The sequence below is a fragment of the Miniopterus schreibersii genome (assembly GCF_964146895.1).
Source record: "Miniopterus schreibersii genome assembly, chromosome: 6".
NCBI lineage: Eukaryota > Metazoa > Chordata > Mammalia > Chiroptera > Miniopteridae > Miniopterus > Miniopterus schreibersii.
The window spans coordinates 84,340,018-84,365,456 of record NC_138107.1 but is presented as its reverse complement, the minus strand read 5'-3'; the positions used below and the strand labels follow the sequence as shown (position 1 = coordinate 84,365,456).

At 50.7% G+C, this 25,439-nt stretch overlaps 1 protein-coding gene across 4 annotated transcripts in view; it reads right to left on the bottom strand.

Annotated features, from left to right (window-relative positions):
• TIAM2 (TIAM Rac1 associated GEF 2) overlaps nucleotides 1–25,439 on the bottom strand; it is a 160,031-nt gene that overhangs the window by 11,149 nt on the left and 123,443 nt on the right. For 3 of the 4 annotated variants that reach the window (XM_081139635.1, XM_081139637.1, XM_081139636.1), the window contains 3 exons: nucleotides 21,310–21,413; nucleotides 2,675–2,854; nucleotides 58–126 (listed from right to left, as the gene is read on the bottom strand). In XM_081139635.1, coding sequence (XP_080995761.1) covers nucleotides 58–126; nucleotides 2,675–2,854; nucleotides 21,310–21,413 — 353 coding nt within the window. Of the gene's footprint in view, nucleotides 1–57; nucleotides 127–2,674; nucleotides 2,855–18,594; nucleotides 18,957–21,309; nucleotides 21,414–25,439 lie in introns of those variants that run through there. The other variant, XM_081139638.1, reaches the window with a different exon arrangement.

Genomic DNA, 25,439 nt, shown 5'->3' with positions numbered 1-25,439 from the left:
CTCCTAGGAGGTCCGCTATAGGGCAAGCAGAAGGACAGAGGGAAGGGGATCATTTACCTCATCTTGAGTAAGAAAGGTCTCATTTTGAAGTGGCTCCAGGTATAATTCAAAGAGGCAGCTCAGATCCTAAAAGACAGAGGAAGAGTCTTTAACACTGAAGTTTCTAAAATACGAGTTTCCAGCAGCCTGGCCACAGCTCCAGACTCGCATTAGGAACGATGAAGCTCGTGTCTTGTTGAGGTTCCTGACCCCAAATGTGGCTCTGACTGCTCGCCGAGTTCAAAGGTTAAAACCACAATCCATCCAGCAGCTGGGGCGCAGTTTTCTCGAGAGCTGGTCGCCTACTCTGCTTTAGCAAATCTCTTATTGGCAGAACCAGGATCCTTGTTTCCACTACAGCAGGAGCACCGTCTCCCCGCAGAGAAGGTCCCTCCATCGGCCGTGACCTCATCCGCTGGCTGCCCGGCTCCCTCCTCTGCCTCAGGAACACGGTGCCATCTCCAGCGTGGAGCCAAGGGGCAGGACAAGACCTGGGCAGCTCTTCCACTCTGGGGTGGAAGTGTTAACAGAATTTCAAACTCCCATATTCGAATGCAAGAGGAAAATCCCAAACAGTGGCGGTCATAGTCTACAATCGAGGCCGTGTTTCGTGGCCTAACCAGCCGTGTAGAATAGTGGGAGTCGACTATTTAAAAACCCTTTAAATAAAGGGAGTTATTATTTAAAAACCCTTTAAATAAAGGGTATTTTTATTTAATAATTAGAAGCCAAGACTGGGATGTAATTTAGTGATAGGAAAGATTTCTTTTTCTTGTTTCATTTATTCAGAAGAACTCTGAACCCTAAAATAGGAGTAGTGGTTGACAGCAAAGTCAATTCTTCCTCTCTCATTTTCCAGGGGAGAAACTGAGGGCTCTGTCCAGCCTGAAGCCTCCAGAACCTGTCGCAGGTCCTGAGAGCGGGTGGACAGGCCTGCGACACTGAGTGCTGTCCACAATCAAACCTTGCCGGCCTCCCCTCGCTCACACAGCCCTCAGCAGCTGCTCCCGAGCAGGGAGATGTGAGAAGTTACTGAATCACAGCTCAGGGACACACAAAGGTTCAAATTTCCAAGTCACATGCACAGATCCGGGTTAGAGGAAAAACAAGTAGAACTCTGTTAAATGTCAGCAACAGAAAGAAATTAAAACATGGAAATGTGTGTGGGAATCATGAGAGATCGCAGGTGATGGTTATTTCGTCAGCGACAGTGACAGGCGGTTGTCATTCCTCGTGCCAGCTGATGCTGCCCAGGGGACTTACACACCGGGGGCAGGGCTGCGCTGACCCGCGGGGGCCAAAGGGCTGCGACACCTGGGGCCCTAAGAAGACAAAGGGCGGGTTTCTTGCAGAGGGAAGGGACCTTTCTGTCCACTTCACCCGTGACATCCATCTCTACTCTCCCGGCATCATGAGAAACGATCCTCCCACTGCCGTGTGGCCTGAGAGCAAAATGCAATAACGATAATAAACAGGCCTTGGCTCGGGCGCTCGGTGGGAGCCCCACGACCCCCGCGAGCTGTCAGAGGGCCCCGCAGCCTCGAACACCCACAGTGCACCGGCTGCCGGGAAGGGTCGCGTGGCCCCCAGGGGACTCAGAAGTCTTGTCTGGACTCCCCGGGTGTTCACCTCGTCTCCCCGCACTGGATGTGCCATGAGACGCGATGGCAATGAAATGAAGATGCATCTCTACAGCTTTCCTTTCTCCCCCGTGGGACCAAAAGGAGAGGCTCTGGGTCATTCTCCTGGGCGCTCTGTGAGGGAGGCCTTTGGGAAAGTCCACATAAAACGACAGTGACATTAATGGAAGGCAAAGCTCAGCTTGGTCTCGGGGAGAAAGGCGAAGCCACGTACGTGCGCAAGCCCCTGCCGAGGTCTAACTCAAGGCCCGGCAGGTCAGAGCTGCCGCAGGGGCGCAGCTGTCTCGGAGCCCGGCGGAGGGAGGCGGAGGGACCGCCCAGGCCACGCAGGCCGCGGCGACACCAGGCCTGCGCGCCCAGCCGGCCGCCCAGGCCACGCTGCCGGCAGTCGGCCGCCGGGTGAGCTCAGTGCAGTCCCAGAGCTTTGGCAAATGCTTCCAGCGAAAGAACTGCCTCCCCAGCTCCTGTATTCCTCACGAACTGTCTCTCAGACACCAACCGGGGGCTTCCGAGGCAGATAAGTGAATTCTTTGGGCTCCGACGATGCGGGGCAACTCCCCCCGTGCTCGGGTGGGAACGCCTGTGTGATCACAGCACATCAGCGCGGGAGCCGTCCCGCAGCGACCGCCACCAGGCAGCGTCCTGGGCCCGTCTCGGCACCTGTCAACCAGCGGTGCCCTTGTGCCCCCCACCTAAGGCGAGCTCCACCCCCTCACCGAGCCAGCGACTCCCTTCCATGATCGCAAATGGCAAACCGGAACATCTATTTCCACAGCGAAGCTACCTTGGTGACAGAATGAGCCGGGAATCTAACTTTTCCCAAGTCCTCCGAGCATCTCCACCCTCACCCCTCCTTCCCTCCTCTGCAGCAATTCACCTCTTCAAGGAGCAGGCGTCTGCCGTGTGCACGCGGGGTCCCGGGCAGGTGTCACCCGGGGAGCGCCGGTGGCCACAGACAGGCGGGGGAGCGGGGAAGGGCGGGCGCCGCCCATTACCTTCACGTAGGACTTCTCCGTGTCCAGCAGCTCCTGGATGACTTTCCGGAGGCGATCCGCGTCAGAGAGGTGGCGGGCCAGGGGCCTCGGGGGCGGGGCCTGGCTCTCCCTCTGCCCTTCCATGCTGCTGGGCTGGGTGTCGTTAAGACTCCTGCACAGCGCGGTGATCTGCTCGGCACTCTGAGAGGGGACAAGAGGTGGGGAGCAATGTACAGGACGCTTTCCATTACTATCCGCTGCCCACCAAGGACACGAACAGCGTCTCCATCCCTGCCCGGTGCCTTTCAGGAACCGCGTGGGGAACGCACGCAGGGCAGGTGGTTTCGTCAACCACAGGCCACCGACAGCATTGAAGAGGCCGCAGCGAAGGTCTGAACTTACGCTCATCGGTGCCTACGCCTGACGCGTGGTCACTGTCACGGGCTGTTGGACAGATGCTTCTTTCGTACTAAAACTAGAGGCGGTGCCGGGCTCACCCTGTGCGACACTGTTGAGGCTGCTCTAAGGTCGTGGTTCTGCTCACTAAGGGCACAACAGCCCCACCTGGCCCACTCTGTCCCCTCAATGGTTGGCCTGACACAGCTCAGTCTCCCACACAACACAGCCCCGGGAGAGCCAGGAAGGTCACGGCACCACTGTAAATGTAGGATGCTTCGGCCACAATGGACTTGGAGTTCTGCCCTCAAATCGGACCATTTAGCTCTGCAGTCCTGCGCCAGTGGCAGAGTCACGAGTGTAAAAGTTGAGCTGCTGTAGATGCTAGAGATGGGAGCAGAGATAGAGACGTAGAGGAAAGATAAGGCCCCTGCCCTGAAGGGGTCAGAACCCCACAGGGGGCACAGACAGGGAGCAGGTGACACAGCAAAGCCTGGGGGTACTGGAGAGAGGGATGGACGGGCTCTGGGAAACCGCAGGGAGAAGGGGAGCCTCGGCCGGGTCCTAAGCAGCGAGCGGCCATGTGCCAGACCCAGGGGCTGGGGGAAGGGGAGGTTCTCATTCCAAATACTGGGAACAGAATCACAGAGACTGAGGCAAGAAGGAGCAGGGGGGTCTGCGGGGCCTAACAACCTTCAACGCAAGTTCCTAGTTAGCGTCACGCGCAGCATGGCCAGGCCTCTCCAGAACCCACTGCAGACCCCTGCCCGAGGCGGGTGTGAAATCTCACGCGGGCCTGTCTGCTTCCCAGCGCCTGGGTGGGGCGCCGGCAGACTGCATCTGCAGTGTCTCCTCCGTTCCGTCTCTCTCCAGCCCACCCACATACCGGCTGCAGCCCATCGCGGCACCTGCCAGTCCGTGAGCCGGTCAAGGCAGGGCCGCGCGTTTCTTTGTCATTGTCCCCAGTGCCCAGCTCAGTGGCAGGTTCACAGTAAGTGTTCGGTTCACCTCTGTTGCACTGAAAATATCACCGACTAACAAAGCAGCTTAGTCCCAGTGCGAATGACTAATACCCATCTACTGTGGCAACTTCCTTCAGTTTCAAGGACTTCGTGCCTGACCTCTGTCACTGCCTCTAGGGTGAGAAGCGAACATGTCAGAGCATCTTCTAATACTCGTTTAATTCATTCTCTTTCCTTGGATATATCGGAACATTAACAGCTTCCACAAGCACGCTGGTCACCCTTAGAGGCTGGTGCATGGTTATCAAAGCTGTCACCCGACAAACTACAGTCCCTCCAAGAAAAAGCAGGACACTCTTGTCCTCCCGTCTTCTCCCTCTGTTCCACCCCCGCCCCCAACACAGTGTCTTCAACGGAAGGAAATACACATCAGCAGTGAAACTTGACCTCGACCTTCTGGGCTAGTCTTTCAAGTCCATTCAACAGATGCCCACTGAGGGTTTGCTCGGTCTTCAAAGAAACAGAAGTCGGTTTCTGCCTGAGGAGATGAGACTTGCCAAGGCGGCCTGGAGACCAACACAAGCTTGTGTGGGACAAATGGAAAGTGTCGTACACACAGCCGATGGACGCATGGCTGTGGAACGGGCTGCCTGGGGAGGCGTCAGTGAAGAACTGGTTGTAACATGGCCACGGGAGGCCCTCAGAATAAGCCCAAGGTGCAGGGGGAAAGTGAGCCCAACTCGGGCTGTAAGGGAGCCCCCACAGGTGTGGGCGCTGGAAATCCCAGGCCGTGGGGCTCTTTAAACATAATCGCTTCCCTTTTATCTTCACACAATCTTGGTACAAAAGTTAGACCAACCATAAAACAGGTACTTGGCCCCCAACTAGACGTATAAACACATATAACACAATTTACTTCTCCAAAAGCTCCAACCACGTGCAAGTACTAACGATTCTCCTGGGAAACACGTTATCCACTAGGTTCTGTCCTCGGCTGTGAACACAAGCACATTTCTGGTAATGCCTGTGAGAGGACGTCTATCCTGGGTACACTCTCTAAGAAACCAGATGCAGATCGTAAGGCACCACTCAATGCAACTTGATCTATCAAAGCGTCTATCATGCTCAAAACCACCAAATCTTCTGATTCATTACTGGAGGAACTCCAGCACTGCACACTCATGCCCTGAAAGCCGAAGCACATAGAGCAAAAGCCAACGAGGCCAGTGCAGCCCAAAGGTGGCTGCTTTCTCTTCCAGGATGTGAGCATCCTAAAGGGGCAGCACTGGGAACGTAACAGTCCCCTCCAAATCCTGCCCTCTTCCTCTCCAGTGGATGTCAACCCTGGCCATGCACTGGCTTTGTTGGGGAGCCTTAAAAAATATGCACACCCATGTGCCTGGACCAACTGAATCAGAATCTAGGGCCCCAGGTATGGACATTTTTAAAAGCTTCCCAAGTGATGCTCACGTGTGGCCCAAGTAAGAACAGCTGGTCTACCCATCAACAGAGTGAACATTCTGCTTGAGTTTCCCAGGAGTGGTGCTGTTTCCAGCCAGATCGCCCTGTCCCCAGGCTTTGCACTGAAGGAGGGCCAGGTAAAAGGTGTGTGGACTGAGCTCACGAGACAGGAAGGGGCAGACGGAACCATACCTGTGACCCTGTGTTCGGGTCTGGCCCTCTACCAACTGAGCTAAACAATCCAAGATAATACTCAGACTCCAAAACTCACTTGTTTGAAATCTCTATGCTGGTATTTTTGCATCACAATCCCAAATGACATAATTTTGCAGCTCTGAAAAATAGTCTCCAGAGCTATAGAATCTATATTAAACTCACATATACTGTATAAAATAAAATCTGACAAAACGCACCATAAGTGAAATGGCAGCTGGTGAGATGACAGCTTTGCCTTGCTGGGATGTCAAAATTCACACCTAACAATGCAGCGTTAAAATAACGAGATCTTAAAAATAAGTATCTTGCCACTTTAGAAAATCAGAATTCATTTTACGAACACTTCTGGTGTTCTTGGAAGAGGGAATGTCAGGTGAGATTTTCATAGCAAGTGTACTTTCTAAGGTGAAGTGTTCAGGTACAACAGAGCTTCTCCTCGCCCTGAACAGGTGAGCTGTGGTCTAGGGACACTGGGGATCTAGGGATCAAAAGGAGGCAGGGCCCCTAAAAGGAGTGATTGTAAATGTGGTTTGAGCTGGCATCTGAAAGACTCACTGGGTTATGTCTCAGGTCCTCCATTCTTAGTGATGGTTACACTGACCTGTTAAAGGTGGAATTCTAGGTGTACCTGATAAGCAATTTCTAAAAATAATGACTCTTTTGGTCGGGATATTTTCACACGTATGTGTGCGGATGGGGGTGAAAAGCAGAGATTCAGAAGTCCTGAGTTCTAGTCCTTCACAGACTCATTTCTGAGTCTTCAATTCCCTTCTTGGTAAAGAGAAGCAGTAGGGCCTATTCCATCAAGCTCCCCTCCGATTAGCACCCGGGTCGAGAAGGAGAGGGAGCGTGCATTTATTGACCTGCTCTAGGTCACACAGACACTGCTGGGAGGTGGTGCTGCGATGCTGACCCTGCTCTCATTTACAGACATCACTGCCTGAGGCTTTCAATTTCCCCAGGGGTTCTGTAAACTAAAAAAAAAATTAAAAAATCACTTAAGATTAAGTGCATACACCATCCATTTCTGGACACTGAGACTCCGGGTCACTCCATGAGACATCAGTGCCCATCGGGAACCTGTACTAACTCCCCCGACTCCGTCTGCTCGCCTGTAAAGCAGGGGCCACACCTTACAGAGTCAGCCTCATTGAGAGGAGTCAGTGAGGTAAAGCGTAAAGAGCCTCAGCACAGCCCTAGCTGGTGTGGCTCAGTGGTTAGAGTGTTGGCCCTCAGACTGAAGGGTCCCGGGTTCAATTCTGTCTAAGGGCACGAACCTCAGTTACAGCTCTGGCCAGGGCGCCTGCGGGAGGCAAACAATCAATGTTTCTCTCTCTCTCCCCCCCCAACCCCCCTCAACAATCTCTCAAAAGCAATGGAAAAAATATCCTCTGGTGAGGATTGGGGGAAAAAAAAAAAAGCCTCAGCACAGCGCCAGGCTCAGGAACGGCTTGGGCTCGGTAACAATTATACTTTGCATAGGGAATTTAGTTTTCCAAGTTCTGTTATTTTTAGAAGTGTAGAAGAATAAATTTTTCCCTGAGTCCCCTGAAGGAAAGGCCGGAGAAATAAAATTTCATTTATTCAGCAGTTTTTTAATTCAGCACCTCCTCTAGGCCAGGCTCTGCTCTGGATGCTGAGGAGAAGCAACATTTGGAGACCTGACCTTCACACAGGAGTACAGCGAGGGGCTGGAGGAAGGGCTGAGAGGTGACAAGGACAGGGGACGGAGAGTGGGACACAGCATCTCAGACAGACATTAAGGGCTCCAGGGGAAAACAAAACGGAGGACGGGGTACCTGGAGGGCCCGCTGGATGGGCTGCAGCTGAACAGGGGCAAAGACGGAGGTGAAGTCTGTGCCAAGGCCCGAGGGAGGGAGGCAGCGGCCAGGGGACGTCTAGAGGGAGGCCAGCCTGTGAGAAGCAGAGGGCACTGATGTGCCCGTGGGTGCCGAGCAGTAAATACTCGGCGCAGGTGGCACACCCGAGCAGGCAGGCCAGAGCCGGGCGTCTGGAGGGAGGGACACGTGATGCTGTGGCTCGCAGACCACAGTCGCCTGCTCGGAGAGGAAGCAGCTGATCCAGAGCCAGCGAGAAACAGGCCTGCTGCCTGCCTTCTGCTCCGTTTCCTTATTTAACTGGAGTCTGGGCAGGACTCAGGAATGAACAAGACGCGCTCTCTCCGCCAAGGATGTGTCCGGGGCTAGGACGGCGTCCTGCACACCCGGGCTTCTCTCTCACGTACAGCACTGGGGGCTTCGACGCCATTCTTATGTCATTTACCCAAAACAGCTCGTCCTGTCGAGCGTCTCCTGTGCCAGGTATTGCATTTTCTCTTTCCCATTTTTCACCCAGAAGAAACGACGTGGCTTCTAAGGTAAAGTTAAACCTGCTCATCAAGGAAGGCGGGCCTGGGCCAGAGTCTTCCCCGGACTTCTGGAGGCAAAGAGGTGCCACCCCTTGAATAAAAACGACCCCACCTGAAACAAAGCGGTGAGCGGAGGGGGGATCATGAGGGCAGGGGTGAGCCTAAGCCAGGCTGCCAGCTGCTGTCGCAGATGAAGTTTTGTTAGCACTCGCCGGGCTCGTGGCTCTGCCCACTGTCCAGGCTGCCTCCGCACTGAGACATGGAGCCCAGTGGCTGCCAGAGCCTCGCGGGTTTACTGCCCGGCCCTTTACAGGAGAAGTTCGCCCACCCCTGATATAAAGAGATGCAGCAGAACAAACGGAGCCTCCTTGTTTGAGATGAAGTCTGAATTAAAACTCAAAATAATCTATACAACCGTGCTCTGAAATTTTTCAGTGAGTAAAGCGTAAGTTTAAAAATGACTTTTGTCTTTTTCCAGAGACTACAAACGACATCTTGACTCACGTGACATACAAACCCATCCATGTGGCATGCTTTCAACTGTGCCCAGAACAGAACGGAGCAGAGCACCTGGGCGCTCCCCTGGCTCAGACCCAGGCCTCAGCCGAGCGGCTCCAATGAACAGTCTGCACTTATCTGTGTTGCTCTCAGATGCAGGGGGTGATTCAGTTTGCGTTTCCTGTGACGTGGGCATGAAGACCTATATTTAAATTCTTTCTGTGATTACCTTAGATCATTTAACATTCGTTCTAAATATGTTTATCTAGTTAAAGAAGTCTCCGAACCAGCATCTTCCAGTTCACTTTTTCTGGAGAGCACACTCAGCCATGACTCTTCTTATCCACCCACACCACCCTCCATCCCCTTTCCATCCACAGGTATTTGTCTCAGGCCTTAGCTCTGGTTTTCTTCTGTTCCTGCCAGTTTTTCCTATCCAGCTCTTGTTCTGATAATCACATCGGCTCGTCTGAACTTGTGTGTTGACAGTAACGCTCCCTTTCGTGGTTAGTTTCCATTCCACACCGTCATTCTGGTTGGTTTCCATGTGCGCTGCTGGTTTTCTTAAAGACAACAGTTCTATTCAAGACTTAGGTCTCTGACTTTATTCCTGGCAGCTGGTGATATATTATTGCGCTGTTTTTGCAGGAAAGGTCTTTAAGTGTTACACAGTCTTAGAATGTACTGAGCTGAGATTATTATTCTATCTTTGTCACTTGATTGGAAGGGAAAATGTGTCAGTAACACCAATTCTAATCAAATTCTTGACAGACTAGGGCTTTGACAAATTTCTTAGCCACCAATTTTCTGGGCAGGTCGAGTCTATCCTGTAAACAGAAGATTGAGGACAACACAGTTGAATCCTGAAAGGGGGAGGTCCCGCTCACTGGGTTTCACAGGTCAGGCTGTGTCCCACTTTGATCAGGCCCTGAATGCCGAACCACCTACGCCCAGACTGTCCCCTGCTGACTCCTTTCCTTGCTAGTGGTAACCCAGGTGGGCTCCTGGTTCCCTAACCTAGAAAAACAAAAAGTAGGGCAACACCTGGCTCCAGCGACAGACCAAGGACTCGGCTCTGACAGCAGGTCTAGGATGCTCAGGAAACTTCTTCCAGCTCCTTCATGACACTCCTTGGGCATCTCGGATCCGCTTCCAGATTGTAGTAGAGCTGTGTCCCCTGCTGGTTCCATCTAGTTGCCTTGGTTACTGTCTTTTGGAACCTAAGCTTTGGGTTTCCCTACCCTCACAGAGTCCTCTTAATGGTGGAGGCAGGGGGGTGGGGGTGGGGGGCTTCACAGGGACAAAGTCAACATGCTCTCTGCCCTTCACTGCTCTTTATTAATGTCCCCCTACCACTGTTCAAGGAGTCTTTTCATTAGATCATCACTGGCACGTTGTTGCCATATAATATTTTATCTTAGGAAATATTTTTGTAGAAATCCACAAGATAGGTTCTATTAGGACACTTATCACTGGAGTTGGTTTTTATCACTACTTTTACTCATGTTGAAAGGTGCCGTTTTTGTTGGTTTTTTGCTTTGTTTCTCCCACCACCAAATAGAGCACGAACAACAGAAAGAACAGGGAAGCAAGCAAGAGTATGAAAAGACACTTTTACCCCCTTGGGGATGGGATTTTTTATTATTAGGGGTCTATGTAAATGTGATTCTATAAGGATGGAGCTCCAGTGGGAAACCCTACATTGAAAAGATACATCAGATTAGAAAAGTTAGTGGTTATAAATTACTGGAGAGCTATTCTCTAAGAATTCTCTGACAAAAAATATTGATTCACTATGGCGAGACCCCTCTGCCACATGCAGGTAGTTCCCATGGTGGAAACGCTCAGCCACCACTGCCCAGAAGATACCAAAGGAAGCCACCCAACCAGCCCTGGGACGAGACGGGAATTTCTACTCAGATGTAAGTGGTATTCCCCAACATGCTGAACTGAAATGTACCCCAAAATATAACTTTAAATGGTTATTTTTTAAAATAGCACTTTTTGTACTGTACTATTTTAATTTTAAGGTTATTATATAATAGCAGACTTTAAGCACAAATTTTATCTATTAAATACAACGCGGATGTAAAAACATTTACATAAGAGTGCAATCTATAAACCACACTTCCTGTTATTAAAATAATGACCATTCAGATGCATATATCAGGTATTAATACTTGGTATTCCAGGACTTAGGAACTTTTCTTCCAGAGATTTCAAATTATCTGACAACAGCAACTCCTGACATTTCACTATAGCTTTATGAAATAGATTCTTTAAAGACTAAAGCAAAACAAAAACACACACGTATCTTAACCAAGTTTGCAAATCAAGCTAAAGAACCAAAGAGTTGTGTCCAGATTTCTAAGCTCATACCTGCAATTTAACAAATAGAGCGGCTCTGCCTTTCAATCAATTTAAAGAGCAAATGCACCTATATCCCACGTCTCTACTATTTAAGCACAGAGCTGTTGGATTCATTTTTTCTCTTTCTTCTGCCATCAGGGCCACATCCTTACTGGGCAGGCTGGGGAGGTGGCAAGAAGGAGCTTTAGAATCTGCCAGCTGGGCCTAACGCCAGCCCAGCCACCGACTGGCCTGTTCGTTAACTTCTCCCATCTCGTTTTCTCACGCTAAAGGGGGCTAGTAATATCTATTCAGTAGGGTTGTTGTGGAGAAATGGGTTTAAATGAGATCACAGATATAATATTCGCAGTGCATGCGAAGGGCTGAGTCAGCATCCTCGCTCGGCGCCCCCTGCAGGTTACAAAGCCATTTTCACATAAGCTGTTCTTTAATTTCACCAGCTGGAAACTGCACTGGAAATATAATTCCATTCTTTTTAACACAAAAGGGTCTAAGGATTCAGGGGGTGAGGCAATTTTCTAAAGCCCACTAATCAGCAAGTGAGAGGCCCCAGTGCCTGCGTCCAGTTGTCTCCCCTCTGCCCATGCCAGCAACAGTGAATTAAGAAACACACACCTTGCTTTTCCAACTTTGCACAGCAGGGGATGAAATCCTCCTGGTGAATCCTCTTATGTCTCTTCCATAACCCACTCTCCAAATGTAAACTGCAAGTGTGCCATTTGGTACAGCCCTGGCAATGGGGACCGTCAGCGTCAATCCAAGGTGACAGCAGCACCCAGCCAGGAGGAAGGAGACAAAGCACCAGTGCCTGCCCCTCCCTGCGACATTCTCTAGAATAAACCAAGCCGAGGTCTCCCTACCTGGGACAGGTGGGTGGGGATGCGCTCTCTGATTAGGGTAATGCAGACAAATTGTGAATGCTTAAGGAACTTTTCTGAGCATTTACACTTCACCACCTACAATCTCTCGTCGCCACTTAGAAGGGAGCCATCACGATGCACAGCAAGCCCATGTGGTTACCCGGCTGGACCGCTGTGCGACCCCCACGGTAGCTCCAGCAACAGGGCTCCCCTCATCCCCTCCCGAGGCCTGTCCCTTTGTGACCTGCGCAACAATCACACCGACTTCTGCTGATTGCTGGTCCACTGGGTGTCATGGATCCAGGATGCCCACAGTCACTTAATAAGAATGGCACAGAGGTAAGGAGCACTTAGATTTGTCTGAAACCCCCTACATCCCTGTCGTGCTTAAAAAGAACTGGATTTTCGGTTCTAATATTCAGCTGAAAATAATGCTTGGAATCTAGTTTCAAAAAATGGTAGCTTTGGGGAGAAAAAAATCATACCAATGTAAAACATTAAATTATTTGTGAGTATCCTGACAACCCTAATTAGGCATGGGTACTGCCAAGTGCTGTTTGCCGTGAGTGAGCACAGATACAGCCTGCATGCCTGTTGCCTTGTATTTCAGTTACTTTTCTGCTAGATTTAAGCAATATGACAACCAAGTCTGTTACATTACTCTGGGTTATTTCCTACTGACATGGTCTCAGAATGATCATCTCGTCTGGAACAATGTCTGCCTCCTACATACTCATCTGAGGCTTCACCACCAGTCAGTCTCTAAGATCCAACGCTGACTAAATCATACAAATGAAGCAATCACATTTAAATTAGGGTGATTATTTTCAATATATGGTTTGGCAATTTTGATCAAACGTCTAGAAAACACCAAATAATAAATACAAAGTAAGTAAAGTCATGTCTCCCTGGTGGGGGAGCAGCTGACGGCCAAAGAAAGGAATGCAGACAGGCAGACACTTCAGCAAGACCAAGGCACCAGAGGCGTGACCGTGACAGAATGTTAGTCAAAAACTTTTTTAAAGCATCAGACATGGCCCTGGCCAGTGTGGTTCAGTTGGTTGGGCATCATTCTCTGCACCAATAGGTTATCGGTTCGATTCCTGGTCAGGGCACATGCCCAGGTTGTGGGCTCGATCCCCGGTGGGGAGTGTGCAGGAGGCACCTGATTGATGTTTCGCTCTCACATCAATGTTTCTCTCTCTCTCTCCCTCCCTCTCCTTCTCTCTTTAAAAATCAATAAAAAAAAAATCTTTTAAAAAATAAATAAAGCATCCGACATAGAAAATTGTTTTTCTATCTCACCTGAGCTTACTGGCTTGATAATCAGTCTATCTTGGAAACTCATCTATAAAACCATCATAATCGAGACCCCTCTGCTCAACAGAGAGGAGGGCAGGGCCCAGCCGCCCCTCTCCTGAGGCGGGGAGTCCCCAGGCTGCTGAGGGGCCAGTCTGCTCATCTGCTCATCCTTTATCCTGGGACTGAATGGAGGGAATGGACCTAGAGAATCCCAAAGCCTGCTCGGAGCAGCTGAGAAGTAGGAAGACGGCTCCTCACATTGTGCAACGCTGTGGTTTCTGAGCATGAGCCATGCAACCCCCAGCCTGTGCAAAGGCCGGGCCAGGACCTGAAGCAATTGCACATCTGAGGGCTTCCTCCTCTGACATCTTTTCTGCAAACACAGGAGAATTCAGGTGGCAGCAAAGAGTTAGGGTGGGAAGGAAGGTGAAGCAGGGGGGAGGAGGGAGCGCTGGAACCAGAACAAACAAAACAAGGGAGGAGAGGAGGGGACAGCCAGCAAAACACCGAAAAGGAGAAGAGACGATGGGACGATGGGGGAGGGGTGGCTTTAAACACATACCTTCAGTTTCCTCCTGTCTCCCAAACTAGTGACAAATACACTTCTTGTCACCCTGTTCTTCATGCTGTTACCAAGGACAGCAGGAGACTGAGCTACCAAACTAAGATCCAGTCTACTCTTCGCAGTTAGGAGCTGGGATTGGAGGTGGTTGACTCGCCATACACGTGTCCGTGTGACACGATCGTGGGCAGCTTCGCCACGGCCTCGCCTCCCTCTGCCGCCTCGCCCCAAACACAGGATGGCACACGAGTCTATCGGGGCTGAGACTAGAGAGGAAATTGCAATATGACGCAGAACAATTTCTCACAACTTACTTGTTTTTCTTTAAAGTCAAAGCAGCCACACTGCGGGGCTGGGACCTTATTAAAAAGTGAGATTCCACTAGGAGTAACGAAAGGCGTGGAAAAAAAAGAAAACTGAGACTCAACTACACCTTCATTGATCCAGTTTCCGTTTGTCCACAATCTCTCAGTACTCGGAATATTCGAGGAAGGCATCTGTGCGCGGGAGCGCTGACCGCCACCCCTCCTGGTGCAACATTCAAGGTAAGGCAGAGGGGACCACGGCGCCCCGCGGTGGCCAGCCACGCTCACGTGCGACTGTGGCTGCCGTTCCTTCAAAACACGGGAAGCAGGGAGCGGCCACAGGACCGAGCTCGCTGCTGCTGTGACAGTGGCCGAGGCGAAGTGTGTCCCTTGGTGCCCTCAAAAGACAAACACTAATCACCCCCCGAACTGAGCATCTACACCGGCCCCAGGCCATCAGACAGCTGCTTATTTGACCAAAGGGAGTTCTGGAATATTTTGATTTGCAATCAAAATGTAAATCCATGTCCCCTCCACCAAGTCACCACCAAATCTTTTTTTTTTACTTTTTTTTTACTAATTACAGAAAATAAAACTTTTTTAAAAGCTAAAACACCAGTGTTGCAGTTGGTGTTCAACAATCTAGGGGTGTCTAACCACCGCCATTAATATGGTCTCTTCTGGTCTCAACCTAGTATTTATTTGCCATGTAAGGAGGGGCTGTTATTTATTTAATGCTGCTCAGTGTCTCTTAGCATGTTAAAGAAACATAAAGCTTAATAGCCAATCCCTCCAAACAAGCAGACTTGATAAAAGACAAAGGACACAATGCCCAAGGACACTTGATTAAACACACACACAGCTCTTCACACTGCAGGTCCCTGGTCACTGATCCTGTAGTGTCAATACTATTAGGTCCCAGCAAAGTGGGGAAGGGGGGTAATGACCCCGTCAGCACCTGGGCTGCTTCCCCAGCAGTGAATCCAGAGCCTGCCGCTCCCCACAAGCCTGATCCCCCAGCCCGGCCCGTGATTCACGCCTCCGTGTGGCTCCCACCTTCCTTCATGCTGTGATTCCGAAGATGACTCTCCAGAACAACTTTTCCTTTTTCCCCCAGGAAAACAGGAGGAAAGGGAAAGGCTAGGGGAGAGTAAGACAGCAGGGCCAGAGGAAGGCAGGAAGGAGGTGCTAAGAGGCGGGAAAGGGAGGAAGGGAGGAGCTAGAAGGGAACCAGCCCCATGAACAGCAAAGTCAGTTCTCCAGGAGGGGGGAAGGGACTCAGTGACCTTACTCAGTGACCGTAATCTCCCCAGCTTCACTGTGAGTCAGGAGAACCGTCCCCACTTCACAGATGAGGGGAGAGGAGAGGAGGAGAGGGGACAGGGGAGGGGGGAGGGGAGCAGAAGGGGAAAGGGGGGGAAGGGGAGGGAGAGAGGGAGTGAGAAGGGGAAAGGAGGGAGAGGGGGAGAGGGGGAGAGGGGGAGGGAGAGGGGGGAAAGGGGGAGGGGGAGAGGGGGAGGGAGAGGGGGGAAAGGGGGAGGGGGAGAAGGGGGAGAAGGGGGAGGGAGGGGAGGGGGAAAGGAAGGGAGGGGAGAGAAGGAGAGGGGAGAGGAGGGGAGAGGAAAGGAGGGGAGAGGGGAGGGGAAGGGAGGGGAAGGGGTGAGGGGAGGGGAGAGGGGAGGGGAAGGGAGGGGAGGGGAGGGGAGGGGAGGGGAGGGGCATGAATGGCCCCAGGGCTCTTGGAGCTGAGACCCTGCAGCCTGCCTTGCAGACCCGTTTCGTAGGCTCCATGCCTCTACTGCCTAAACACACGTGTGTTCTATGTTAGCACAGGACACGCAGCCTGTGCTACATTTGCGAAACGTGACAGCCCCTCGGGTCCTGCACCCAGCCAGGGTTGTCCACCGGCAGTCACATGGTCCGAGCGCTCACCGGGCACAGCCCGTTTTCGGTACTGTCTGCGAGTCTGGGCCCAGTGAGCCCACAGCTCTGCCAGTGGCCACAGCCCCCTCCACTCTCCAGTGTGGCTCTGTCCAGGGACGACCGTGGCCTAACCTAAACCCTGAGGACCCTGCCCTGCAGCCACGCTGACGGGGCTGAGAGCAAGTGGAGGGAGGCTGCCACCAGCAAGGTCCCCTAAGATGCCCTCCTGCCGCCTTTCTGTTGATTCCCCTGCCCATCCTTCCACCAGACAGGCTGCCCTTCCCACACTGCTCGCCGTGCAGCCAGGGCTCAGGGCACTCACTCCGAGTTCCCAGTGCCACCCTGCACCCCAGGCCCCCTGCTCCGCTCACGGTTGGCCCTCCCCACACCCTGCACTGAGAGCCGGTTTTCCCTTTCTGTCTTTTCCCCCACCCTGCAGAGGAGTATGTGTAAGACAGTGGTCCTTAGCTACAAAGAGGCAGGACTCTGCGTGCTTCACTACAGCGATGTCCCCTCCCAGCAGAGCTGGCATCTCCCGACACATCAGCCTAGTGATCTAGGATGGACCAGGAAGGACTAACCCTGAAGCTATGAAACTGGGAAATCAAAACAATCCAGCTGACCACAAAGATCAGACGGCCTCTCAGACAGACACCAATGAAAACTAAGCACGGTCACTTCAACCGAGCCCACAGCACTGCCACCAGGTCCCTGGCAAGGGGAACCATGGTGCTAGAAAAGCAGAACAAAGCACTTGGGAGCTGGTGGAAAACAGCTCAGGCTCAGTCCGGCCCGTGTCCTTGGCGCCTGGCGAGGTCCTGGCCTGACACCTCTCTGCCAAGAGCTGCACGTCTGCAAGACCCGAAGCCTCTCCAGCCTCCCGAGCCCCGCAGCCTTCACAGCCCACTCCAGCCACGGGTGAACGCACATCTAACACACACTAGCTTCCTTCGGTCACCGGGCACAGCCCTTACACAGGGTCATCGGTTCACAACACACGGCCCAAGAAAAATCAGCTCAAAGGTGGGCGGGCTTTGTCTCCGCGCAGATCACACAGAGCTAAGAGGGCTCAACTGCCGAGGCCCTTGGTTTGCAATTCACTCTCATCTCACGGGGCGGCTCAGCAGGATCTGACCACTGGCACTCAACCTCAAGGGGACATGTAGGCAGCGGGATGGTGAAGTCGTGCGCCGGGTGAGCCGAGGGGAAAGCACGCAGACGCGTGTTTACATGAGGCTCCCGGGGCCTAATCATCTCTTGTGTCTGTGCTCCTAGTCATGCCTGGTCCTCTGAACAGCACGGGGTTGGAGCTATTGTTATTTTCACTTACAGACAAGGGTGCAGAGGCTTAGAAAAGTTGGGGACCTTGTCCCAAGTCACACAGTGGGAAGGCCGGGTGGACCAGGATACAGATTCAGGTTCCAGCCATCAGGTCAAGAGTTCTTTCTATGGTACCAGTGCCTAGGAGGAAAGGCTGCCTACAATTAAACCCTGTGACAATGACTCTCACTCATGGAGAGCGTCAGATCCCAGGTCATTTCCAAGGACAATGGGTTTGCTTGGAGGACACGCTCTCTGTCCATTCACATAGGGATTATGTCAGATAACATGCGTTCAAAAATGGAATGTTTAGTTCTATTTTTAAAAATCACCATTACATTAACCTATTGAATAGCAGCCACGTAGAAAGGCTACTACTTATAAATAAATTATGTCTTAACAAAAACATCTTACAGCCAACCAGATCTTGAAATAATGCAGGAGACTCAAAGCAAGGTAAGAAAGATGTATAATTTGAGAATGCTGGGGGGAAAAAATACCCAATAACCTTTCTCTTTAGCTTCTTGGCTAAATGAGCTCTTAAAAGCAATTCATGTGAAACTTTCCAAAGGTTAAGCTAAGTGGGCGAGCAGGCATGAGCTACTAAATGCAAGTTATGCTTGTGCTTTAACAAGCATAGCTAAAACATAGCCATTCATGCAGGTCCCTTTATTCTACCTTGAAAAAATAGGACAAAATATATCTTCAACATGGTTCAGTTGCAAAGAGCACAGCACCCAGTGATCATGCTGAACATCTCCAGATTCCCGATGCTCTCTGTTCCATCAACACAACGCCCACAAACTACAAAAATAATCGCTGCCAAAGCTACTAGGTGATTACATAAAATTCTTCTAAAAAGCTGAAAAATATTTCATCGGGCATAACTCGATAAAAGCACTGCTTACCTTATAGAAAACAGTTTCACGTTTGTGGATTTTCTTTCCCAGCATTAAGCCCAATACAAGTACGTGCTGCCCTCCGAGGAAATGTTACAAAGCCTAAAATTACTTACGGTCCCCAAATCATCCCTCTCTCTTTTCAAACATCTTCTCCAGAGCCAATATTTGAAACCTCCCTAGGACTTTCTGGTATCTTACATTTCAAAGGACAGACCGATGGATATCTGAGATCAAGTTAGAGACCTGCGCATCCTTGGACTGAGGAAGGAAACGCTGACCGTGCCACAGAATAACTAGCATCCAAAGAAACTCTCTCACCCTCGCTGTCCACACTGCTTAAGGGTCACTGTCAGGAACCCTCTAGAAAGGAAGGCATTTCTTCTCAGCTGCCTAACAGTCTTTACACCTTTTAGAGTAAAGTCAACTTTCAAGACAGAACGGAACCACGCGAGCCTGCCCACACTGGCATCCGAATGGGCACCCCTCGTTTACTCACCTGCTGAACGGACAGGAGCCGTTCAGGGACCCCGGCTCCCTCCGGGAGGAACGGCTACCCTACAGCCTGCTGCCGGGAAGGGGAGCGAGGAAGACTCCTCTCTCCCTCTCATCCCCAGGCAACGGAAAAAATCCCAAATGTTCTTCCAAGTCGCATTCACAAGGACGTCCTAGCGCCACCAAGCTCTTCCTCCCCGGCAGTGCCCAGGGTGTGGGAGGCTCACCCCCTTCCTCTGGATCTCTCCCCCAGGCCGGGGAGCCTGCCACTCTGGGAGGGCACCTGGCTAGGGCACACGCGGAGATGACAGAACCAAGTGCCACCTCCTCGCAGCCAGCTCGCAGAGCAGAGCACAGCGTTACTGTGGGGACTGCTTAACGCGCCGCAAGTTTGCAGAACGAACCAGAAACTCGTTCAACCCCCTCACCCCAAAAGAGATTGTTTATTCCTTTCAAACTGCAAACAGGAGTGCAAGCTAACGCCAACAATACGGGGGAAAACCACCTCCCCCACACAGTGGAGGTTGACAGGGGCGCACAAAGAGCCCTGACAGTAATAGGTACCCTGCGGGAGAAGGCAGCAATCAATTAAGAGCCATTTGCAGAAATTGCGGGGCTGTCAAAAGCCCCACTTACAGCTGTGCTTCCTCAAGCCAGGCTGCATTCAATTTTCAAGGGAAATTATTCCTTATTCTAAAGCCTAGAATATTGTTAGTAAAATATCCCAAACAGCCCAGGTTCAAGCAGGGTCTGATCTGAAAAGAAGTTAATGACCCCTGAGTAGGCCTGACGGGCCACAGCGAGAAGCCTGGTAACAGAGGCAGGTCTTTCTGCTGAGTGACCACCTACTGTGAGCATCACGGGACCATCATGAGACCATCATGAGACAGCGCCAGGGTGACCCAGAAAGATCCATATCCAGCACACGCTGGGCACGCAGGATAAAACTCCCAAATCACCATTTGGAAAACAGAAAAGACTGCTTTTAGATGTAACCTGATGTTTCTAGGATGCTAATAATAACAACAACAATAATAATAATACGGAACAGAAAATTATGTTTAGTCCTTAAATTCAAAATTTTCTTTCCACTATTATCCATCACAACTGTTACTTAGGATGGTCACTGACTCTTTTTTCCTAAGGAACAAAGAACAATGTGTGAGCTGAGTAACTGCTCCCAGTGTCACTAGGATTTTTCTAATGTACTGAAATCCATTATTATAGACAGACAGGTATCTTCAAATTTGAAAAAGGTGAGATAACTACTGTAGACCTGAGAGCAATTTGACAGCAAATGCTTCACATGCTAATATCCCTTTCACTGTTGGTTAATAAGCTCTTTGGTATTCACTCCCTTTCTCCTTTACGCATTTTAACAATGGAAATTAAAGTTCAAACAGCCCCAACTTCAAGCTCAACTACAGCTTCCACTCCTCTTCTGAATTTCTAAGATGCTCCAATGTTCATTTTGTAACAGCTTAGTTTAGTTCTGATAGGTACCATTAAGCAAGAGAGCTGGAAATGGCCTTAGCACCTTGCTGACCAGCTATCTGAGCCAGAACTCGACCGCACAGCGGGCGACTTTGGTCAGCGAGGTGTTTAAAATTACTTAAATCAACCTAAGCGCAGACACGAGTTATCTCGTGATTGGTCAGTAACGTTCGGACACGGAAGCACGTTATACTCGTGACTGGTCAGGAAGAGTAACTGGTTCATTAACGTGGTAACTTTTTGCACGTTTATTTTACTGAATCTTTAAACAGAATTTGGGAAAGAACTTAATCTTTTCCTTAAGAACTTTAATGTGTAACTTACACCGACTGTAACAGAGAGGAAGTCGGTCTCCCCAGTGGTGCTCCGTGATTTCCCCAGGCTACCCCACTGTGCGGGCCCAAGGCACAATTACCTTAAATAGACAGACTAGCTTCTTGAGTGCTCCAGAAGTATTTTCTTTTTATAAAACATGTAAGACCGAGCAATCAAAACACATCTGTTTGACGCTCTAGTATCTATTATTTCAAAACAAAAAACAGACGAACAGAAGCTACAACATTGGGTTTTTAGAAGTAAATAACTTGCCAGAGATAGAGCAGAGTAACTAGAAATGCTGATGATTTCAGTTTAGTAAAAGAGGCTGCATCCTCGGGATGTGACCAGACCAGCAAAGGCAGCCGAGTATCTGCTTTGTAGGAGGAATGGAAAAGAGAAGGGACAGTCTGGAGGACGTGGACAGGGAGTGGGGGAGGTGGACAGATTATAAGAAAGGCAGTGACAGAGCAGAGGAGAGGCCAGGAGCCAGAGGCTGCCTGGTCCACCTTTCATAGACGGAATGTCACCAGGCACCAAAGGGTGTGTCACATGGCCGCTCACACACACACACAAAAAAGTATGAAAGGAACAGAAGAGTACTTTAATGTGTCTTTCAGAACACCTGAGTTTAGGTTCTCCTGTCAGAACCCTCCTAATGTAGGGATGGCCATGTCTGCAGGGCTCTTTGGTGGCCCGCCAGGAACTCATGAAGGAGGTCTGGCTACAGTTGATGGTTCCTCTTAGTACTTCATTCCAAATAAATATGGAAACTATTTCTTTGGGGGAAAATGTTATGATTGCTGGACCTAGGGACAGGATAACTCTTCTTTTTCACCACCTCGGGTAAAGGTAGGAATTAGTACTTGCCCGCCGGGTCCTTGTGTGAGACTTGGGGACAGCATCTTACCCTGAATGTCTGCTCCATTTTCTCCCTGTGGGAAACCTGGTCCAGCGTGCCATCGGTCTGACTCCTCTTCAGGCCAGTGGTGATGTCTGGGACGTTGCTGAAATCTGTGTGAAAAGTGACAAACACATCTGTGAGTTTGGCCATCTGCAGAGAACAGTAATGACTGGCGTAAAGGCTCAGATAGACAAAGGAGAGAAAAAACAACTAACAACCTAGAAGGCAGACCACAGCGGTCCTTAATGACACTGAAGTTAAACAATACGCACATAGCTGAGCTGAAACAGATCTGGGCTCTCGCCGATTGATAGAAGCAACATCTGCTTGTTTTGGTCAAAGGAAACCAAGGACCAACCCAAACAATGGCTTAAACATCTTGTCATTTGTGTGCAAACTGTACTTCACTGAACTCTGGATCAAGAGTCAGACAGCAGTGACCACTGCTGGCAATTCCCTATTTTTGGCTAAGTGATGGCAAAATCACCAGGATGTCTTGGAAAACCAACGATGCAGCACCGCAGGTTCTTATTACAACCCAGAACTTGCTCACTTGCAAGTATGATTCTTCTTTTTCTGGCATCAACACGATTTCATCCTAAGTGGAAAGTCCTAAGCGAAGCAGCAAACTTTGTTGACTTCCAGAGTAAGGGTTACGAAATAACATAAGCAGCAAGTAGAGCGCGTGGTTTGCCAGCCTACCACCCTACACAATGCCGTCTCAACAATTCTTCCCAGCGGTCCTCGAAGTAACGAATCCAAGGAAGATGGAAAGACAAGCTTCTGGCAAAATATAACATAGGTTTTCACTCTAACCCTGTATTTGGTAGACTGTCCCCTCGAGTAGGTGAAACCAGATGGTTTTGGATCCCGGCCAGCGGCAACAGGAACTCATCAATCTCATACCTGTCTGCGCTGATCCAGGCCGAAAAGCCACAGACGGACACTGACACACTCTGCAGCGTGGTGAGGGCGGGCCCCCAGGAGACCTTTAGAAGCCATGGGAGCCCTAGGAGGTTGATGGAATTCATGGATAGAGACACTGGTCCATGACCCGTGCTGATATTACCAATCGCTACCCAGGCACGACATCCTGTCCTAGGAACGACCCCCACTAGACTCTGCTGACATCCTGAGCACCAGCAGCGAACGTGGGTGGATACATCCCCCCTCCCGGTGAAACGCTGGGCCCCCACCTTGGGGGGGCCTCCTGGTGCGGCGTATTCCCTGGGACACGTGTTAGGGCCCTTAATCCATCAGGTCACAACAGGCACGTGCTTCCCGCCCACCCACGCTCATCACGCTGCACGGCAGAGTCCAGGCTGGCTCCAGGGTCTTGAGCCAACTGACTGTAAATAATGGGAAGAAAAGCTGTCCAGCGAGACATCTATTTCTGTCTAGTAAATACACGCTTTTGTCTGCCTCAGCTTGCTCCCGCAGAAATGAACAATCTGGGGTGAGGCCCAGCGGTTTGGAGCGGCCAGCATGTCCGGTGGCCGGCAAGGGCTTCTGCTCAGCAGCTGAGTGCGCAGAGCTGCTGGCCTCCGGCTGGTGCTCTCTCCGGGGGTGCTGAGCGCCGGACCCCCGGGCCAGGTACGCACGTGACAGCAGGCTCGGCCGCGCTCTGCTTTAACCAGAAACCGGTTTTTGGAGAGTGACTTCACATCACGCAGGCTGTCCGGGAAGGCGGCTGTCTCCCTGCGCTCGGCACACCCCGCAGCTCCTTGGGGACGCGCAGGGAACGCGAGGCTTCAGGCACCAGGCGCCTGTGACACAGCACCCTCCCGTCTGTGCGTCACACAGTCCCCACCCGTGTCCCTCGCAGTGAGCAGCCCGCAACCCCCAATCCTTTACAATTAAAGGGCAAACCAAACCTGTGTTCAGGGAACAGCCTGGGTTTCAACTTAAAAATAGGAACATCAGGAAGCGCTGAAGTTCAGGTGGCCTCGCCCACACGGCTCGTAAGGAGAATTCAAAGCCTGCGTCTGTGTCACGTCGCTGCCAGTCCCACCTCGCTCCTCAGCGCCGAGCGGGGCTCTGCCACCTACCCCACCCGCCGCGCCACACTGGCCATCGGCGGGCCACTGCGACGGGCACGAGGGGCAAGTCTTTGGAAAGGGTGGCACTGGAGAGCCTGGGAAGGCGTCCCTGCTGGCCCCCTGCCTGCTCCTTACTCCTTGGGCCTCGCACCCTGCCCAGCAGGCAGCTGCGAGGTGTGGCCCGTCTAACTGATGCTACGCCACGACCCCAGGCTCCTGGGCGGCCTCCTCCCACTCGACCGGGTAGCAAGGGGGGACGCCGCCCAGGTGCTGCTAGGGGACACCAGGTGGCCCGGTGGCAAGGAGGGTGGGTGAGGGGCCGGCCTCCGGAGCACAGACAGGGGGTTCCCAGAAAGGAGGGGTCCAGGACCCCTGACAAACATGAGGATGCCTCCTGTGGTCTCACAAGCAGCAACTGTAAGAGGAACTGTAAAGGGGACCTCAAGGTGACATCAATCCCGAAGGCCCCAAGCAAGAAGCCAACAGGAGAGAACATCGGTTTCCCCGACAGACTCGGGGCGAGAAACTAGCGGTGGGCACAGCATCAGGAAAAACTCCGCCTCAGCGTGTGGCCTGAGGACTCATTTGAAGTAGAAAAGACAGTGAGGATGGAAGTTATTTTAAAACTACGTTTTTCGTGCTTTGAAGCACGCACGCAACACACTGATTCTCAGCCCAGTCCAAAGCCCCGTCCTCGGTAATATATACCTTTACTATCCTGAAGTAAAACTCGCTCTTAATATAATCTACCTCCGCGCGTAATTTCACAAAAAGCAACACCACCACAAAAAGAGAAATAAATGAAGAATAATTTGTAGTTTAAAAAAATATGTTTCAATATGGAGACGCTTGGGCAGCTGCTCTAGAAGCTGTGAGAAACCTCCATGCCTGCACCACAGAGGCTCAAGGTCAATGCCAGCCTGGCTACAACCGATGCCAATGTGTCCGGTGGAGCTTCAAGTGCCTGCGAGGTGTTACCACCAGTAGCATGATTTTGTAAAAGGACGCTCTCGACAAAATTCTGAACAAAACAAAGAACACACTTCTCTAGATGTACTGGGCTGTTGAATTCCTAGAAGATTCTAAGTACCCCACAGCTGTGGGGAAAAATAATTTATTTTTTAAAATGGACTTAGTTCTTGGCTCAAATAATTACATAGGTGTTTTTCACCTACGTGAATGTCCAGCAGAGCAATTCTGCAGTGTGAGGGTTTTGCTGGAGCAGGCAGGTCACCCAGCGACCATGTCCCCGACCAATAAATGCCACTTTTCCCCCCAAGTCATTATGAAAACCAAAAACAGACCCACCAACTTCCAAAATCTCTCTGGTGGGCAGTGAGTGCCCCTTCTGCCAGGAGCCATCTCTACCTCCGTGTGGCTAGGACCTCAACTTTACTCCGGGGGAGGGTCAGTGGCATCAGAGGATGCGAAATGCACCACGAAACACAGAGGCCAGAGCAGGTACAAGGTGAACATTCGCTCCCTCACTTCGGGAAGAAAATGAAAGATGCTCACTAGAGCAATTAGAGAGAGCATCCAGATGCACAGTGCAGTGTATTTAACTGAGACTGTCATCTCAGGCTCAGAAATGTTTTACTTGATTAAATCATTAGCCCTTAGGGCCCCTGCCCTGAGGTTACAACTAGAGAAATCTTTTATGAAGAAGAAAAACATCTAATAATCCCTGTAGCATTGGAGTCATACATCTTTGACACTGAATAGTTTTATATCTATTTACATTCATATAATACAGTTTGTGTGAATTATGTTCTCAACCTACTCAATTTATTCAATGTATCTATTCATTTTCTCAGAATTTCCACTATATAATTCCATTAATGAACAGCTTATAGAGAATCAATGAATTTCAGATCTGAAAAGAAATTATCCATTCAATTCCTTCTTATCATTTGTGTGTTTTGTTTTTTTTTTAAATTGTAAATGCATTTGTAAGGAAAGGTAATGATTTGGGTAAATTGAAGCTGCTAGTATAAGCATTCAGCATTTTGTAGATGAGAAATCAAGATCTTTTCAGGTCTCCAAATTTCACCCGCTATTATAAAATTCTGCGTTAATGTTCACGATTCAGTTTATCAC